The sequence below is a fragment of the Branchiostoma belcheri genome, unplaced genomic scaffold (genome assembly GCF_001625305.1).
Source record: "Branchiostoma belcheri isolate BF01 breed outbred unplaced genomic scaffold, Haploidv18h27 scaffold6, whole genome shotgun sequence".
Classification (NCBI taxonomy): Eukaryota; Metazoa; Chordata; class Leptocardii; order Amphioxiformes; family Branchiostomatidae; genus Branchiostoma; species Branchiostoma belcheri.
Window position 1 is genome coordinate 1,395,083 of NW_017804242.1, and position 20,981 is coordinate 1,416,063.

The window sequence follows — 20,981 nt, forward strand, 5'->3', positions numbered from 1 at the left end:
CCTGACTAATCGCGCTCCTGGCGGTCGTCGACCCGAAGTGGGTGGGGGTCATTAGCCTCTGTGTAACACAGGCTATGTTAACATAGCAAGAAAACACAAATTTAGCACAAATTTAGCACAAATAAATATACGCTATGTGCTATACGCTATTGACAATTCATCGTCACTCGGCGTGGTTACCCAAGTGATGTCAATGTGCCAGGAATGGGGTGTAAGTGAAGAGATGTCACACGTTGTGCGATAGCGATTCAGCCGCTTCAGCGATTCTTCATTTGAACGTTATTTCTCGTTGAAGGGTAAATTTTTAACATCATGTCTTCTTTTTCATTTTTTTGGTTTAATTCTGAAAAGATACTTTTACAGCACATAGACCCGTCCTAACCTCCGTCATACGATAACATGTGGACGTCCTTATCTCCACATGGGATAATCAATTCTATAAGCTACATATTATCGAATTACATGGATAAACACATGCTATGACCGAGAGAGAGGCCTTGTTAAGGGACTGTACGATATTTACCGGGGGGAGGGCTGGTGCACTGGGGGGGGGTAGGGCCATTGAAAATTTTTTTGGCCTGGGAGGAGGGCCATGGAAAAAAATTTTGAGCTGGGGGGAGGGCCATCGAAAAAAAAATCGGCCTGGGGGTAGGGTTTGTAAAAATATGGCGTCGCGGAGTACTGAATTACAAGAAATACGCCGTAAATTCCCGAATATAGTACGCACTTTTTACATTTTTCAAAATCCCAGAAGTGTCTCGGGCCGTCGCCAAAGTCGCGGTGCGTACGTTATTTGAGTTTTCCGCCGACAAATCCGTGGACGACCAAGGAATATAGCGGAACACCGGCACGGGGAGCTTGGAACGACATCGATTCGTCCATAGCATGTTTAGATAAGAATATTGACGAGTGGAAATAAAGTTAAACTTCAATAAATGAACATATTTCCTGTGACTTTTGTCGATATTGACACCAAGTTGCGTTAAAAGAAGAAGTCAATGATAGATGTAGTCTTTGATGAAATCTTACCGCCCGGCCGGTGGGTGGGGTGTTTGACGCGCCGACAGGCAAGTATACCTACAGCTGAAGAACACAGAGAGGGCCGTGGCATGCATGCGCAGCGCTGAGGACAGCTTTCCAGAACATGGACCCCGAGAAGGAAGTATTTCTTTCCTCTGAACAGACTGTACTTATAAGTTTATTCCTTTGATTTTGTGACAAAAACATCTATCACATAACGAGAGATTACTTGAAACGCAGTCAAACTTGTCACTTTCTCCTGTCGCAAGTCCCATTGATTCCAGTAGTCTTTTGTTGTTGTGTTAATTGGTGGTTTCGGTGTCAAATTTTAAATTCGGTAGCACCTCCCCTCTACACCCATATACTCCGCCCAGTTCTCCGCCTGTATGATTGTTGCTCTCCATGGGTCGATCGGGCGGGCGCTATTAAAGGAGTGTTCGGCACATTTCGTATTAAAAACAACAAAGCTACGTACTTGTGCATCAACATTCAACTACCCCTCGTTACCGATAGAATCAATATTTAAATATTGTCTTTTTTTTTTCAAAAATCTTTGACTATTGCTTGCTTGATCACCAACACTCTCCGGGATCCAAAGCTGTACGTTTCGACTTGCCTTACCCTTCGATGCGGTGGCGACGTCTTCGGCTGCGGCCAGCGGTGAAAACAAGGCCGAACACGAAGCGTTCCCCGCTACGTTACCATACAATCACGTAGTACACGGCATAAATGTAGTTTTTAACAATTTTTTTGGAACTACATGTCCACAGTGGTACCGGCCGTGCGTACGTTTCAGACGTGAATATTTGTCTCCCACCAGCCCCAAATCAGTGAGACAATCACATGGAAAAATGGGGGGGGGGGGCACCGAAAAATGGTTGTGGTTGGGAAAAAAATTGAGCCGCGGGGAGGGCGATGGGTAATTTTTTTCCGGACCCTTTTTGCACAAGCCCTGCCCCCCCGGTAAATATTGTACAGTCCCTATGATTCTCTACAGATGTGCGGCACGGACAATGCTGCCCCCGCCCTTCGGTCAAAAGTTCACTCCGACCCGTGCGCTCTCAAAGTAACCACGACATCCGTTTCCCTGTTACTGTTGATTACTTTAGATAAAATAAAATAAAATAAAACATAACATCCTGTTCAGTTTATTTCTAGATCTCTTGCTGTGTTTAACTCCTAGCCTGTGTTACACAAGAGGTTAATGACCCCCACCCACTTCGGGGCGGCCGGCCGCCAGGAGCGCGATTAGTCAGGCTATGTTATTTCCATGCCGTAATCTCCAAGCAGATCTTTCGGTTGGGTGGCAAAAGACAGTATCCATTGGCCATCCTGTATCCATTGGCCATCCTGTATCCATTGGCCGTCCTGTATCCATTAGCCAACCAAAGCTAATGGACACTCCTCTGGCTTGCCACCGAAAAGTCTGCTTGGAGATTACCATGCTGCACAGGCCTAAGGCCAAAGTAGTGGGTGCAATTCTGATGCATTCCGCCAGAGGGCGCAGCTGCTTGGAAGTCTTGCTGTTCGTGAGGCTGTGGATGGGGGGAGTTCAGTAGCCTGACGTCCTAGACAGGCAAGGTAGCCTGGTAAGGTAGCCTGGTAAGGTAGACAGCCCAGGTTTTTCCGTAAACCCGGTCACCATAGACAGGATTCTTAATGCTTAATGCAATGGGAAAAATGTGGCCACTAGGTGAGATGGGCTTCATGTAGCATGTTGGTTTGTAGGTTAAGTACAGTAAAGTACCCTGTATGTGTCCTCCTCTGTCCACTCTACATGTGTATGGTTCTGCAATGTCCAGACCTCAGTCAGTGCTATACACACTAGCAGTATTTGAATATAGCAGCCTACATTGTACATTTTTAAGGGTTTCTTGAAAATCATCAATTCATTTAGTGGTTGATATGAATGTTCTTTTTAATCAATGAGTACATAGTGCAGGACTGTAGCTGATAGCGAGCAGTCTTGCTTCAAACTCTGGATGTTGGTTGTGTTAAAAATCATCACTTTTCATTTACTGGTTCAGCTACATGTAAATGCAATTTAATTGATTCAATTAAGGATTACCTTGTGCAGGACTGTAGCTGATAGCGAAGAGTCTCTCCCCGAACTCTGGATGCTGGATGACCCGCGTGGGGTTCCCCGTTTCCGTGTCGAAACAGACCACCCTCCCGTTCTCCCTGTCAGCCGTGCACAGCTGATGCTTGTCCTCTGCCAGGGCCAGGCTGTGGGGGATCACCATCTGTGTGTCCAGGGTGAAGCCTTGGGAAGCTGTCAGGTGGTGGTAAGGTGACTTGTGGTTAGGGTTGTGGAATAAGAATCTAAAGGTTATGGGTTCCAATCCCTGGCAGGCCCCAGCGTTGTGCCATTGGGAAAGGCACCCATTCCCTCAATAATAAATGAGTACCTTGCTTTGAAATAGATCAAAATATATTGAACCATTTTATGTTTACCTTTTCATCTACCTTTAGCCTACCTATTAGGATTCTATCAGTAGCAAAAAATTCAATCAGTGCAAAGCTGTAGTTCCAATGTCCAAAACCTTTGATAGATGGGCTTGTTATGTAGCTAAGACTTTTAGTACTAGTACAAGTCCTTGTATCAAGAGCAAGTCAACACTTACCTGTAATACCTTGTGAAGCGTCAAGAACTCCGAGAACATCAAGAAGCTTCCCAGTCCTGTCAAACTTCAGAATTCTGCTGTTACAGTATCTGTAGAGGTAAAAATTTAGTCATCTAAAAAGTATCTACTGTTTCTTGTAAGAAATGTATAGTATTACAGAAATTCCGTTTTGCTTTCAATTGGTGCATAACGTAAGTACCCTAATCATTATTAATACTTGGCGTCGTGTGGCGTAGTGGTAGATCACTGGACTATGAAACGGGGAGACCCGGGTTCGATTCCAGTCGTACCCGAACAAGTCCGAAAATGCGCCCCGACGTTGTACCCTTGGGAAAGGTACTTAACACGATTTTCCTCACTTCACTCAGGTGCAAATGAGTACCTAGCTTCGGCTAGGGACGTCCCTCGGATAGGATGTTAAATGGAGGTCCCCTGTTTGGGGAGAGTCACACCCCGCGCACGTTAAAGATCCCACCACACCTTTCGAAAAAGAGTAGGGGTACGCCCCAGTGTGCGATGGTCCAAATACAGGTCTAATTATTCACTACGGACTCCAGGAAGAGTAGTGTGAACTTCACACTAATGGAGATCCTAAACAGACAAACAACAATCGAATGAAAGTTAAACACATACCCGTCTGACACATAGAAGTCCCCTGATGACTTCTCCACGGCCACATCCGTGGGCTGACAGAAGTGATCGGTGCTCCAGTTGGGGACAAACTTCTCCCCCAGGGTCAGTAACGGTTTGTCCCCTCCACCAGGGGGGAACTTAAACACCTGAAAGAAAGAAGAGGTTCGACTTAAAAACTTTGTTTATGCACATTTTTTGCTATAGCTGATACTGAGAACCATGTATGCTGTAAATCCATTAATTTTGTGGTAGAAGGGGTAAGGAAGTTTTTGAGGTTTTAAGTTCGAACAATTCTGAAGTACTTCTTTTCAGTAATGTGGTGATGCTCTATCTGTGTTGCTGATGTTCTAGATCTCTCTGTGTTGCTCATGTTCAGTCTAGATCTATCTGTGTTGCTGATATTCTAGATCTATCTGACTGTGTTGCCGATGTTCTAGATCTGTGTTGCTGATGTTCTAGATCTGTGTTGCCGATGTTCTAGATCTATCTGTGTTGCTGATGTTCTAGATCTCTGTGTTGGTCATGTTCTAGATCTATCTGTGTTGCTGATATTCTAGATCTATCTGACTTTGTTGCTGATGTTCTAGATCTGTGTTGCTGATGTTCTAGGTCTATCTGTGTTGCTGATGTTCTAGATCTGTGTCGCTGATGTTCTAGATCTGTGTTGCTGATGTTCTAGATCTCTCTGTGTTGCTGATGTTCTAGATTCTGTGTTGCTGATGTTCTAGATCTGTGTTGCTGATGTTCTAGATCTATCTGTGTTGCTGATGTTCTAGATCTATCTGTGTTTCTCATGTTCTAGATCATTCTATATCAGTGATTTCTAGATCTATCTGAGTTGCTGATGTTCTAGATCTATCTGTGTTGCTGATGTTCTAGATCTCTCTGTGTTGCTGATGTTCTAGATCTATCTGTGTTGCTTACGTTCTAGATCTATCTGTGTTGCTGATGTTCTAGATCTATCTTTGTTGCTGATGTTCTAGATCTATCTGTGTTGCTGATGTCCCATCTGTGTAACACAATGACAGAACCAGTCCTACCTGGTGCATGGCCACATCAGTTACCCAGACGTTGTCCTCGTGGTCCAGAGTAAGTCCATGGGGGAGATAGAAGCTGTGAAACAACACATAAAGACACATCAGCCACTGATTAACTGAGAGATAGACTAGTTTGTTTTCTACATACACATCTAACCTGCTGACAAAAAAAGCAATAAATTTAACTTTTTGAAGTTTGCTTATGAGAGATACTATGTGATGAACAAAGAACAGCAAACCAGAAATTACTATAATTGTTCTTGATTTACTGACGAGTAAATGGTCCTAGTTCCATTTTTTTCAAACATTTCAAAACATTGTCAGCAATTTTTACAACAGGAATGAACAATTTTGGAATTGATGAATTTTGTTGTTCATTGCATATAATATCCTATAAAAATCTTTACTAACTATAAGATAACTCACAAGTCCTTTCCCCATTGATGTACAGGCTTTCCAGTTTGTGGGTTGAGAGAGATGACCGTGTCTGTACTGATGGGCCCCTTGTCTTTCTCTCTGTACTGTCGTTTAGAGTCAAAGGACCTGTACAGAAACAAAAATAATTTCATAACCATGGTTAAAACAATTCCGTAGCACAATCGTATAACAAAACTGGTGTTCTAGCCAGTGTCTCTCTTTCTGAAATTTTGTCGCCCATGATGGAGATTTTGCCCAATCTGTCATCTTTGATGGACAAAAATCGGCATGTAAATATATGAAAAGAGATTTTCCCTAGAAATGCAGGAACTAGCTTACCAAAGGGTCAAGATTTCAAAATTTTCCTGTTGGAGCATGTGCCCGGACCACCCTAGGATTGTCATTCCTCACACCTTTGACGCTCATGTTACGTCAGGCAACCAAATTTTACTTGGGGCAACCTTTTTTTGAACCTAGGTAGCCCATTGTGCTACCTGAATTTTAAGAATGCCCCCCCCCCCCCAAATCATAAAGTAGTAACTTATAGATGGGGCAAACAAAAATTCTGATGGGCAACCTAATTTTTGCCGTAGGTTGCCCACTCAACCTGGTTCAAAAACGTATTTTGTACACTGTGCGCTAACAAAACCACTGCGGGTATTTCATGATCTACAGTATCTAGTCCGCCTCACCATGCGTCCCAGACGTGGTCTCCCCTGTGGAAGATGACCACGTTCCCGCTGCTGTCCACCCCCACCCCGGCCACCTGACCCAGCCTGCCCAACGATCCGTCCGGCCAGCCCTGCACCAGTCTCAACTCTACAGGATGGGAAAGTTTACTTGTAGTTAAATCTTGACGTATTTACCCAAAATTACTATTAATTTTACATCTACTATGTCGGTAAAGGTTAGACATCCAGGTAATAAGATATGCCAAAAAACAGTTACTCAAGCAACTGGACATGATTTTGGAAATGGTAAGATGTTTCAGGTAGCATCCACGTCTGACCGTTTCCAAAATCATATCCAGTTGCCTGAGTAACTGTTTTTTGGCATACATCTACATTTGTACTATTTTTTTTACAAAGAATATTGTAATTTAAGAGCACTGAAAACAACGAGCCTTGCATAGCACAGAAATACAGTTAGTCTTTTAAAACTCTTGTTATGCACAGCTGAACCGACAAACGTTTCATTCATATTTCAGCTTTTCGGCATAGGTTTCATGCAATTATTACATTTTTCTTCAAAGACGAAATTTGTGAGGCATAATTCTTTAAAAAATGGTTGAGAAGCAAACACACCTGTATGTTGTAAACCTGCTGTTGACGTTTCTGAACTAGACTGTGCCTCCTCACTCTGCATTATGCCTGTCTCAGTGCTTTGGTGCTGCTCTCTCACAACAGTCTTCGTCTTCTCCGTAATTGCATCAAAGTTGTCCTCCTTTTGCTTTGTTGTAACTTTAGGCTTGGGTGGTGGAGCCAGGGTTTTGGCGTAAGTCGATGTGCCAGACTTTCTGGTGGTAGACTCGTCCATCCCTGTGTAGAGGTTGTACAGCTCGCTCAACAAGTTTTCCGGGGTAATGTCGTACGGTAAGTCAGGAAGATCAGGCAGATACAAGCTCCCTTTGGAGGTGAGCAGGCAGGATAGGAAAGACATAGCGACAGAAGGTCAGCGTTAGTAAGTGTTTTATTTTTTGGAAAGCAGACATGATGCAGTGAGTGAAAGCTTAAGTAATTGAGAGTGAGGGATAACAGTGTTACTGTACAGTTCACAGATCCAAAGTAGTACTAGTAGCCTGGTACCTCTACCAGAGTAACTGTTGGAGTGTGAGTGGCTGAAAGTTATTACATCTACTGTATAAAACTTGTAGATACTAAAATGCTAAAATTTATTAGTTATGCTAAAGAAACAAGTATTATCATCATCATCGTATCTTGTATGGTGCCATTGATGCAGTCAGCTTAACACTTCCTGGTAAGCCAAGGTAAGCTTTACCTTGTTTACCAGTTATGCCAAACAAACAAACAAACAAAGTTTAACGACCTACCAGCCATGTCCTCCTCCCCCATGCCATGTCCGTGGTGGTGGTACATGTGTACATGTTCCTCCAACCCTTTACCAGTTATGACAAACAAACAAACAAACAAGCAAACAAACAAACATACCTGTCATGTCCTCCTCCCCCATGCCATGTCCGTGGTGGTGGTGCATGTGTACGTGCTCCTCCCACCCCTCCTTCAGCCCCCCTCCCTCCGGGGCGTCAGGCACGACCATGGAGGTGGCGGGAATGTCCGCGAAGAAGTCAGCGTCGCCGGGGTAGGAGCACTCCTTAAAGGTGGAGCCCCGGACAGGGTCGGTGTAGTACATCATGTAGAAGTTACACATCTCGTCTGAGGATGTCGATCTGTGGATGGAAGGAGCATAAATTTCTTCACCAATGTTTACTGTGTGATACTTATACCTGTCAGGAGCTTTTTGTATCCTTAATTACTTTGTGAGTTTACCAATGCCCCTGATGATGTCAACCTGTGGATAGAATGAGCATATTCCCTAATTTACTCACTAATGATGATGATGATGATCTATTAGCAAAGGTACATTAGCAGCCACATGCTGAATTATCCTTCGTGTACAAAAAGTTACAGATTGTTGTCAAATATGTTTACTTGCCTTAAAACATTTAACACCTAAATACCTAAAGTCTAATGCGTAGACACACATACACACACAAACACACACAACACACATACAATCAAAAGAAAACTCAGTACACGATTAAAATTTCCAATTACGTAAACTTTCAAAACTTTCTCAGAGTCACTGTTTTCTGACTTTCTATTACACTTTATCGAGGAACATTATGTGTATAAAATTACTGTCTACATGTAGATTGTCTTGTAGTCTTTTCTTTTTAAAAGAATGCTTCCTCCTTACCCAATCCATGTGTCCACATCCTTGTTCTCTGCATCGAACACACATCTGGCAGCCTGGTATGGACATATTGACAGAAGTGAGTGGGAAGAAAACAGTGGTGAGAAGTAATGTCACTCAACAGCTGACAGCCTCTATGCCAAGAATTAAAAGCATTTGGGAGGAACATACATGTACATGTACACAACAAACATGCTACATATGGGTGCAGAGGTCCCGTTACTTCACATTGCTCATCTTATGTTATGTTCAACTGAGACCACACAAACTACAACTCAATAATATTATGCAATTGTTTTGCTGTCTCTTGCCTAGCATTGCTTCATCAGATGACAATGATATAAGAAGATGTACGATGTTGGTTAAGCTCTAGATGGACAGCAAAACTGCCAGCTTGCTTTAATATGGCACCAAGAACAATCAGCAAATATGTCCTATGCACACAATGTCGACAACTCAACAAAACATAGGAAAACTCACCTCAATGGATAGTATTAAAAGTTCTTTTATTCAAAAGGATTTGTTTTAAACACGAGCCAACGTTTCGATGACTGTCATCTTCTTCAGGGGTAATATGACTTAATATATGATTTTAATTATATGATTTACTGTGAGGACAACAGATGGTCATCAGAACCTCATTTTGTGTTAAACAAATGGTTTTATACTATTCAATCTGTCACCAACCTGTTGAAATTATCTACAGAACTCACCACAATGTCTGTTGACCAGATGACCTTGTCCTTAATATTGGCCATAGGGTAGAAAGCCTGCGGCCACTGTGGGTTCCCTCTGCCCAGCTCTATCCACTCATGGCCGTCCCTGACCACATAGCCACTGACCACTCGACCTGGGTTTGTGGAAAACAGCAGTAAGTTTTAAACTTACTTAACAAGAGTTCCACGACCTTCGCCAAATGATGTTAACCCTTGCGGGTGACGAATTATACAATTTCAATCATTGATTTTGTAAATAAGAGCCTCATTTGCATGGATTATATCAGTTGATCATATTCTCCATCCAATGACAGCCTTATCATAACAAAAAGGCTATTATAGCACTTCCTCATAAATTATGCAAAAGAGGTCATGATTTGAATAAATTATGTTTATTGATGTTCACCTTCACTTAACTTCCAAATGTGGCAAGTATGAAATTCGGGGTGCAGCAGTTACAACTATGGAATTATAAGAATTTGCCATTAAGTATGCAAATTAGGTCCTCATTTACATAATATACATCCGCAGATGTTTTTCTCGTTCTCAAGTAGATGTCACAAGTGTTTCATAGTTCTATTATCGAACAAAGCAGATTTATAGAATTTCCTCATTAATTATGCAAATTAGCTCCTGATTTGCATAATTGCCATCTGATTATGTTAAGCATCACTCATAATGTTCGAGAGCATTATGAATTTCAAAAAAGCCCCCCTAAAATCTTGCACTCAGCATATCTTCACTGTGCATAGCATACAATAAAAAAAATGGACGCCCACCAAAAAAATCCTAGCTAAAAGCCTGGTTGATGTGGAACAACAGACATGAGTGATTAGCTATCTGTTAAAAAAAATCATGACCATATAGCATGTCCAGAACACGAGATATGAAAACAAGAAATTCTGCTGCAGTGGAGGCCCATAATCAAACTTGCTTTGTTTCTTGACACCAACCCACATACACATTCATTAACAATTTCTCAAGTTATGCTGTTCACTTATAATCTTCTTGACTAAGAAAATAACTGGATGATGTACAGAATTACATGTATGTGGTTTAAGAGCTACAGAACAGAACTGGTTACCTAGTCCATGAGCATGGGTACGGAAGGCGAAGGGATGGATTTCTACTGGATCATCATAGCCACAGGCCAGGTCCACAGTCACACCTTCAACAATGTTGGAAAAAAAGTGTTGTCATTAAGTAAACACAAGCTTGTTGCACAAGAGCAGAGTTTTTCTTGGCTTGTACTTGTTGATGAAGATATATCATCCAGCAAATCTATTAGCTCAGCAAAAGAACATTATTAACAGCATCACAGTTTACAATTTTTAGGGATCAATGTCTATATATTATAACTTACATGTACATGTAGAACTGTTTCAGTCACAGAGTCGAAAACGTCCCCTTCAATCAAGTACCGGTAAAAATAAATAAATTCAGATTTACCTGTTGAGTGAGCAGGAATGTGGGCATATCCAGATGCGAGTAGGAACATCCCTGCTATGAACTTTTGCCTGCAGAGAATAACAGACTGAGTATGGTGTATGTTCCATGTCACACAATATATATATATATATATATAATTATGTTGGTTATGTACATATCCTGAGTTACTTCAGTTACTTCCCAAAATATGTTGATAAAGTATAGGATACAGGAGTTCTCTTTTACACAACCAACATTCTTACCTTCAGTGCAGATGTTTTGGTGTCACAAAGAAACAACAAGAGTTGAATGGGGCACCCAGTGGTTTGAAAATTGAACAAATGCAGGAAAAAGTTCTCTAGAACTTACGGTCTGTAGGTCAGGTGCAGGGAGAGCCCAGAGTGATCCAAGTCTGCTCCATCTATTAACACAAGGAATTAGACAATGAATTATCATGAATGACACAGTCACTTGTTTTTTGATATGACAGTAAAATCATGGCTTTGACATATAATAACTGTTTACATTTCTATACCTCTTTACAACATAAAAGAAAGTGATGGCTGGTCAAGTTGCAGTAATGAACTTTGTAGAGTGCAATGTACAGATACAGTACAAATCTCAATTATCCACTCAGATAGATACGTCATCACAGCTCATACATCTTGTTAATGCACTGTTGATACATACTTATGATTATGAATTCAAAGTAAAACCTGTTCACGCACCCTGGAAACTGTGTGCATAATGTACTTGTAAGATCAAGTGGTCCACTCCACTGTCACCACCAATTTGGAATCCAACATCTGAAAAAAGGCAACAGACATTTCAAATTGTCATTGACAAAAATACTGTATTGAAATGTGAAATACACAATATTGGTATCAGTATAAACTATGTAAGGTATCACTGAGTTTATTTTTTCAAAGTTACAAAACAAGAAGTACGTATACAGAATCATAAGAATTAACATAAATGAAGGGTAGAGTAAGAAATGTGTTTACTAGCAATACAGTTACATTTGCCTGAATCTACTTTTACAGTGTTGAAGTGTTCTTTACAGAGCAGAGCTACTGATAATAATTATATGATCAGGACCTGGTTATTCTCGCTGCAGGGAATCAAATGAAATAAATCTAATCTGACCTTCAGGTATCTGAGTTGGAGGTGCGTCCCTGGCCCAGGCATACATAATCTGGCTCTGACCCCTGCACATGGCCCTCATGCTTCCACAGTCCCTACAGGGGAGAAACAACAGTTAAGGTTGTTGCACGCACAAGGAAATTGTTACTAAAGCAATGTACTGAATAGATTTGGAAAACGGTAAGACGTTTCAAGTAGCATCCATTACTTTTGGTCAGTGAATAACAGGGTATGTAAGTCTCTGACATAGAACATAAGTCCTAAAGGTTCTGGGTTCGAAGCCCTTATAAGTACCAATGTTTTGCCCATGGGAAAGGCAATTTACACCTATATTCCCTCAGCTGAAAATGAGTACTGGTACCTAGCTTCGGTTAGAGTGAGACATAAAGCCTTGAAGCCCTGTGTTTACGGATCCCCTACATTTGCCCACGTTTTTGTACGTAGACAGTACGCAGAAACACGTACGGCGGGTTGTGACCAAGGCTTTAGAGTGAGACATACATTTGTAAGGCCTCGAGGCCCTGTGTTTGAGGATAGCAACACCTTAATTAAGCATGTTAAAGATCCCAACACACCAAGTAAGAACATCTTACCACACATCTTTTTTTGTCCAGGGTGTCTCACAGCCAAACAGTAGTATGTGGTGAGCTGTGTTCATGCTGGCAGATGGCACAAATTCAGCTGCAGAAACATCACAGTCATTAACAACATTCAAGCAGATTAATTTTGGACTGAGCAGAGCACTTCAGACTATCCTTACTTAGCAAACCACCAGTACTGATACAGTATGTGACATCAATAACAGATCAGTTGCTGACAGTCTAATTTCAGTCAGAATTCATTAAACCAGCTTCCTGAATTGTCACAACTGTAACTAACGAGTATTGATGCTTTCTAAGAATTATTCTGACCAATCTCTTACAGTAACTGTCTTGACAGCACTGACATGCTACTGACATGTGTGTTGCTATCAGCTTCCTGCTTTTAAAACTTAAACATCTTGAGATCTCGTACAAAATCTTGAGATGTTTGAACAATCTGAAGATGCTTTGAATAAATCCCAATCACATAAAAAATATTTAATTTAATACTAAGTTACCAGTTGGAAATTTATCTGCTAGTGGATGGTATATTATATATATCATATACATGTATAATTATGTATTATAGAATAAAATGTTGACCATAAAAGAACTTACTGATGTATGCTATATTTTCTGGGGTCTCCACTTGTGTGCAAAGGTATGCATCATCCTGAAATCATTTAAAAAATCATGTTAGGGCTTTGTCAAAAAGACCAGCAGGCATATGAATTAAATTCTACTATCAAATGCACCTTTCACAGTTCCCTCTACATGTACATAGCCTAAGATCCTTAACTTGCAAGTGATCTCCTCCACTTTTTGATGGTCCCTTGGTACATAATTTTTCCCATTGACATAAACATTAGGAATCCTGTTTATAGTTTACTAACCACCTGTCTGGACTGGACTGGACTGAGTCTAGCTGAAGCCATAAGAGTGGCAGAGGACAGACTGAGTTAAATGGAGGAGGATAGTGGACCAAGTCATGGTGCCCCAACGACCCCCAACGAGGTCAAGGGATAAGTGAAGTGAGGTGAACCACCTGTCTGCATAGACCACATTTTATTGGTCCTCTTAGCAGTCTTCCAGTTTTTTCTGTCATACAATTGTTAGCATAGGAATCCTGTTCATAGTTTACTAACCACCTGCCTCCATAGACCACATTCTATTGGTCCTCTGAGTGGGCTTCTTGGACTGTTTTGACTGTCATACATTGTACGAGTGCATTGTTAACAGTTTAATTTTGGACCGAGCAGAGCACTTTGGACTGATTCTTCCTGTAAATAGTGACTACTTGTCCACATACATGTAGACCACATTTTATTGGTCCTCTGAGTGGTCTTCCAGTTTTTACTGTCATACAACCGTTGACAGTGTCCCACCTGACGAGGGAAGACCCCCGGCATCTTCACATCCAGCACAAACTCCTCATACTCCTCCTCCTCCTCGTGTCTGGCGTAGTTTTGTCTCTCGAACACGTCGTCGTCCGCCGCGGGATAGTCGTACCCCCACGGGCTGAGCGAGGCGTCCACACACAGCACCAGGCACAGCAGCAACCAGGACAGATGGAGTGTCATCCTCTGCTTCATGTCGGTCTGTTTCTACACTGTACTAATGTGTTTGGAAGGTACTACACTGTTGTCCAAGATCTTGGCCACTCCTCAATGGGTCTGGTGTAGATCTTCCCAGAGAGGAAACCAGAGAAAATGCTGCTCACAGTCCCTGCCTAACTGTTTGTGTTCCGTGTCCTCATTCCAATTACTCATGGATATCCACCTGTATGAAAACAAGAACAAGTGGAAACGGTTAGAACGTAAACATACATGTTGTACCTATATCCTGGATTGTGCAACAATAATAAATAATTATATAATGACAAGTGTATAAGCTACAGGACATAATTTTTTCCCCTGGCCTATAGAGTTCTTGCCTGCAATTCACCATATTAATAAAACTTTAGCCATGACTGTTGAGGCCATGAATGTGGAAGTGCATACTTTTGAGGTCACATATTGCCCCTGCAAATTGGTATGGGACCTGGAACCAGCTAGGAAACCTGACCAAACATGGGTATGTGGACCTTGGACCAGCACCAACAAGATGAAGAATCATGTTTAGGCAGGTAAATAACATGGAACACAAATAAAAGAATACAAGTTAAATGTTATCCTATACGATAAAACAGTCTGTATTGAAAATAGACATCTCATACTACTGTAACAAAAATCTACCTATATACATGTATTATACATGTATAGTTGAAGATTTTGATTGATTCATTGGTTGAATCTCTGAAGCAGGTGACTGAACTTTAAGTATCACATGCCAGTGTTTGATGGGTTGAGGTGGCCTGCTATAGGATTTTATTTATTTATTTCTGTCATGTTTAAAGCAGGGTAGCCCAACCTAGTGGTAAGGCCACTGCTTTACAGTGGGGCCATGGGGACAGGTTGGCTGAATTGTACAATACAAGTACTGCCTGGCCAATTGGATACTGTCGTGCCAAAAATTGGATACTGTCTTGCCAATTTGATATCATTCGTCTTGCCAATTTGACACTCACTGTCATGACAATTTTATACTGTATTGCAGCCAAGATCTTCTCAGAGATTAGGGAAGAAAAGCTTCGCCAGAGACCGCACGAACTGGACCCTGAAACCTCTGAACACACCAGAGGTTGGCTCCACTTGGCAGGATGCCACAGCAGTGACTACTCTGTCAGCAGCTAGGCGGTAAAAGGTCCCACCACATCTGAGGGTCACATAAAAGCGGGTGAAAGGTCGGCCCTCCTGGCAGCTTGATGTGCAATGATACAGTGGCTTAGACGGTTGAAAACATGCCAAACTCAGGAAAGGAAAATAAAGAAGAACAGACAATCAAGGACAGTTAAATTCTTCATCTTTACATGTATGTCAAGGATGAATATTCTACATTCTCTGACTGTTAGCCTGCAGCTGGATATATCTAGTACCTGTTTACAGATTGTACAGAGGATCTAAAAAAAAAGCTTAATTTGGAAAAAGACATTTCATGGCTATAAATAACTTTTCAGATGAGATGAACCTCTACCCTTAGAGCTAGATGAAAACTGCACATACAAAAATATTATATTATTATTATTGGCATAAATATACAGGCTCATTCAAATGACTCCTGACCTGAATACAGAAAGGCCCCCATGGGCTACTCAATATCTAAATTTAGACATGAAATACTATATATAATGATGCTTGACCACCCACCCACAGAGTGACCCACCTCGGGGAATTCAAATGGAAACATCCAGAGGGTAGAGGCTGACACCTGGGTCCCAACCCTGACCTGTCCAACCCCCACAGATCAGTGATTACATGCACCTTGTACTAAGGCACCATGACAAACAGATGCAGGGCTTGAAATACTGTTTTCTGGATACCAGGGTTTTCAAAAATCCACTTGCCCACTTGCTCAAACCAACTTTTCACTTGCCCGAAATATACATATTTCTATGCATTTTTACTACTACCAAGGCAATTGTGTTATTTTGGAGTTGATAATGTTGGATGCTTTAGGTGGTTTGACTTGCTCCAAACACCATAGCGGCTATACTTTGCATAAAAAAATTGACTTGCTCAATCGGCCAAGTGTAGGGGCACATGCACTGGCCCCGGGCAAGTGGGCAATGGGACTTGTCCAACCCTGGATACCTGCATTGGTGCAGGTAACTTTTTAAACTTACACCTGCACAAGACAGATTTTACCTGCACCACTCAGTCAGAATATAGGAAATATGGATCATACTAAAAACTGTTCAGAAACCATCGCCATTATTTATTTAATACTTAATAGCTGGTAACAGTCAATGCAGCAAATAAAAATCCCTATGTCCTATATTTGCAAACCCAGTACATGGACCATTGCAGGATAGGTGCAGATAGACATCAGAAATACCTGCACAGCTCCAGTTCTACCTGCACTAACCTGCATATACCCAGTGCATGGACTAGTGCAGGTTAGGTACAGGTAGACATCAGAAATAACTGCACAGCTCCAGTTTTACCTGCACTAACCTGCATATACCCAGTACATGGACCAGTACAGGTTAGGTGCAGGTAGACATCAGAAATACCTGCAGAGCTCCAGTTTTACCTGCACTAACCTGCATTTTCAGCCCTGATTTATAAAATCTAACACAGTAACAACAAGATGAGGGTGACCCTGGACCCTGGCACACTTGTACCCAATATTCTGGACTTGTCCAACAATCCTCAGAATGAGATGCCATGGATATTACATTATGAATAATGAATAATGGCGGGATTGAAAAAAATGGAGTGCTGATTTCTAATTCTTGTACAGTGGCCAAAAGTTCAACCAAAACTATTGATGATATTAGAAAAGTCCCAATTCATACATTTTCTAGGCCAGCCATTTAGGAAATTACACAAAGCACAATGAAAACCCTAATGCTTTCTAGGTAAGCAAAATTCTGCAATTAGGTTACTGGAAATCTTGAAATATTTTCAGTGACCACCATAAATTGTACTACACAAATTGTTAACACCGTGAACACTCTTTTCTATTCCATTACTATGTGCTACTGAATTTTATCAACAGCGAACCCCATACACTGTGAAAACCTACTTTCCCTGTCTGCCTCAAAATGAACTCCCAGAGATACTAAATGAATTCACAATTTAGTAGAATTTACTGCTTGTGACAAGATAGATTTGTCAAGTCAGAGACAAGAAAACCCCAGAAAACTGGAGTTCAGATGAGGCCATGTCCTGCCAAACATCCACATGAGCGACTAACCTTATCTCTCCTCCATCAGGCTTCCTGCAGGTCTGTGACTGACAGACTGGGAAAAACACTTCCAGAAGCTTAGAGCTGGCCGCTGGTATAAGCTAGCCTGGATGCCAGACTGTTGCCAGGGCCTACATATGCCAGCTCCTCAGCCCCAGGGCCAACATGCCCCCAAATACATTGTACCATTAAACATTACCACAGAGAAACTGTTTTTCATGATCTCAGTCAAATTCTTGAGGGGCATGTTGGCCATACAGTACTAGAGCCAAGGAGCTGGTCTGCACGCCCCTAGAAACAGTCTGGTATCCAGGCTACTACACCTCCCCTTCCCATGTGTTTACCATTACCTCACCCCCCAACCTCCCACCAATCAATGTCCAGCCTTATCCCTAACCATGTACTAATGTAACACCAGTAGCAGGTACAGGGTAGGATTACTAATCTCATTACACTAGGTAATGATGCCTAGATGAAATGTCGCCTGTGATCAATGGTAGGCTACAAGGGGTCTCTCTGTTATAACTTGTAAGACCCTAATTTTCCTAACAGAACAAAACATAAGGGTACATTCTCAAAACAAGCTGCTGGGTTCCCAAACCTATTCAAACTCCAGTACAGTATCTGCCACAAAAAATCAAGAGCACAGCATGTCCAGGACAAAAGATACAAAAACAAAACAAAACTGGAAGTTCTGCTGCAGTACTGAGGAAGGCTGCCAGAGGGCTCAAAATCGACCTTGATCTTTGTCTTCTCAAGACCTACATGTACTGGCATATCAAATATCACAAGCCATCATCTAGACTTTCTTGAATTATGGTGACCACAAACATCTGGAAAGCAGGAAACACAGACGCACAAACAAACATAGACAGACAGACCCAAAACAGTACCAGTACATTTGTACCTCTATTTCCTCTAGTGGAGTAAGCTTCCCAGTAATTCATGTCAATGATAATGTTTGCTTCAAGAGATTCTGTCACCATATCCCATCACTTCTGCATACTAAAAACTTAAGTCCTAATTTTGGTACAGCTACCATTAGACTGGCTTTCATGTCGCATTAAGACAATCCACAACCACCTGTTACCATGGCACAAAGAAGTGCCAATACTGCTGCTCACACATCAACAAATATGCACCTAACGTCATCAGCCTGATGTATTTTCCTGTATCAGTGACCTGAATGGCAAATTAGGCCAGGATTGACGTCAGATACTGGGTAAGACGATTTACAGTCCGGGTACAGGGTGTTTGGTACACATCAAATCCTGTTGCTTCTAAATGGATAATGACAATGATACAGTGTATAAATCTTGAAATGTTCAGAATGGTCCAATTTTTGCAGTTTTCACAGCGGTGTATACCTTTTTTTTTAAGGTGCACAACATATTCTGAAACCTTACAAACCTTACAAGTGTGTCTGTTCAGAGCTTGAATCTGAAATTCTACAGTTAATTTCAAAATTGTAAACAAGCAATGTAGCAAAGGTTTTATTATTTTTTTTGACACGCATAACCTGACGTTGACGGAATATGATGTATCTTTATATAGGTATATGGTTACCTTTATATAATGTAGGTAACCATACACAAATATCTACATTGTAGCTGCACTGTTCCACCTACAGTCACAGATCAGTCTAATTTCGGATGCACAGTATCCATCCAGTATCTCCAGCCCTGATTATAGAACCCACCTGCAGGCAAACATGATATTTCCTGTACCATGAGAGCACCATGTCAGGCCTCAGGCAAACTGAAGGACCTACATCCCGATGACGCACGCACAAGCACAAAATGTGCAACCACTTAGAACTGTTAACCCGAAATTCATAGCAGTGAAAAAGCCATACAACATGGATAACACAAAAGGCGCTGTACAAAGTTAGCCCAATAAATCTACATGTGTTGACGTGACAACAGTCAAGTGATCAGATTTATTATTCATCAGGCAATAGCTGATCATGATCCTGACTGTCTATCACAATTAGCAGGTCAACCAATGAGACAGTTAGGCTGCATAGTTGTCAAAAATTTGCATTGTTCTGTTTTTATTTTGCATTTCTACATTTTGAAGGAGATGGGTGGTACAGTGGCATCAGTCTAAACTCATACTTCAAATAGAAGCTGAGTACAAACCACCTGTATGCAGCCTTCTCACAAAAAGTAGCTATAGAGAAGGTGGCTTAAATAAAAAAGTAGCAGGCAAGCCATGAAGGGGTTTGTAATGGAGACTACAATTTTTTTCTTAAATTTACACGAAAGTAGGCGGCAAAAAAATTTGAGTAGGCAGTGATTTTCGCCTGTTGTCGGCTTGTTTTGAGAAGGCTGGTATGTACCTTACTGCTACCACTGCCTCTCTCTTGGATGTCCTGGTGCATGAAATGTACATTTACCTAGAAGAGAAGTTTTTTTTTTTTACATCATTAACTAAATTACTTTAGTAAAGACACTACCCTGTCCGGGGTGATTGAGAAATGTGTCCCTTGCCGGGAGAGGTCAGCCCCAGGGCCAAGGACAACAAATTCTCCCTTCCAGCTCTTGTCACAACATTCCCCGGGGAACAAGAGTTTCTGTAGCCCCCAGCTTACACAGCTTTGAACTTGCCCCTGGCCTGCCCCTACAAATATGGTCTACATTTACACGGAGAGTCGATACCATTTGCAATACTGGGTGAACATGCCCTGCTTAATTGAGACAAATGAGGTGCCAAGATTGCCTCAGAAACTGATACTAAAAGCTGCATGATGAGAAGTTGGAAGCTTTCCAGGTGACATGTCCAGCTATCAAATATGGTGTACAGAACACAGCCAAGCTGGTGCCTTTTCCCTAGACCTAGACCAAATCTGCCATTCCATACACTTAGGCCGACTTTAGACTGACGACGGTATACGATCGCACGACAATCTTTGTGGGCGACGGCTGGCTTTAGACACATGACCAGAAAGTGTGGCGGACACCCGCAGCGCAGGATGGCACGCCGCGCGCCAATTCAAAATGGCGAGAGAACCCCTTTTTCAGCATGCTGTAGCAGATTGTTTTTATTCTGCTTTTAACTCGTTGTCCTGTTGATGAGACGCCGAGTTTGTGCCCAGCAAAGAAGGGGTATGAGGCACATGTACCGAGCGGGGCAATACTCCGGGTTTGAACCCGGCGTTCTGTGCTGCCGTCGGCCTGGCTACATTGGCCGGGAAGTGTGGATCGGCGGATCGGTTCGTACTGAAGAAGTAGCGATTGGTGGCAGGGGATTGTACTAGACACGTATGACGATATAAAGTCTTTGGTTTGACGACATAAATGATACAGGCGATGTGCTTGGACATGAAATAACGCTTGCAGGCTTATTTGCATAAGGCCAATGACCCCCCACTTCCTTCGCCGGCGACGGTTCACTTTAGACGGTGGAAAATCCTCCTCGGACCCCCCGCTGAAGGATCGCACGATAGGGTCCGAGGTGGTAGTGACGTACTCTCCAAGCAGAGGTTTGGGTTTTGGGGGTATTTTTAGCGTGTTTTTAGGCTTTTTTATCGGGGTTTCTCTTTTGCACTGAATTTTTTTTCGTTGGGTTTGGTGGGAAAAAATTCAGTGCAAAAGAGAAACCCCGATAAAAAAGCCTAAAAACACGCTAAAAATACCCCCAAAACCCAAACCTCTGCTT

General features: G+C 41.9%; 1 protein-coding gene across 1 annotated transcript in view; it reads right to left on the reverse strand.

Moving 5' to 3' along the window:
* The window catches only part of LOC109482227 (peptidyl-glycine alpha-amidating monooxygenase B-like), a 29,995-nt gene that overhangs the window by 4,877 nt on the left and 4,137 nt on the right, over nt 1-20,981 (reverse strand). The window contains exons 2-19 of the mRNA XM_019784920.1: nt 13,919-14,312; nt 13,152-13,206; nt 12,546-12,633; nt 11,956-12,047; nt 11,538-11,615; nt 11,179-11,230; nt 10,831-10,898; nt 10,466-10,549; nt 9,379-9,515; nt 8,669-8,721; nt 7,900-8,138; nt 7,036-7,356; nt 6,424-6,550; nt 5,741-5,857; nt 5,318-5,390; nt 4,278-4,423; nt 3,645-3,733; nt 3,089-3,292 (exon numbers count right to left, since the gene is read on the reverse strand). Coding sequence (XP_019640479.1) covers nt 3,089-3,292; nt 3,645-3,733; nt 4,278-4,423; nt 5,318-5,390; nt 5,741-5,857; nt 6,424-6,550; nt 7,036-7,356; nt 7,900-8,138; nt 8,669-8,721; nt 9,379-9,515; nt 10,466-10,549; nt 10,831-10,898; nt 11,179-11,230; nt 11,538-11,615; nt 11,956-12,047; nt 12,546-12,633; nt 13,152-13,206; nt 13,919-14,125 — 2,230 coding nt within the window. The 5' untranslated portion in view covers nt 14,126-14,312. The remainder of the gene's footprint in view (nt 1-3,088; nt 3,293-3,644; nt 3,734-4,277; nt 4,424-5,317; nt 5,391-5,740; nt 5,858-6,423; nt 6,551-7,035; nt 7,357-7,899; nt 8,139-8,668; nt 8,722-9,378; nt 9,516-10,465; nt 10,550-10,830; nt 10,899-11,178; nt 11,231-11,537; nt 11,616-11,955; nt 12,048-12,545; nt 12,634-13,151; nt 13,207-13,918; nt 14,313-20,981) is intronic.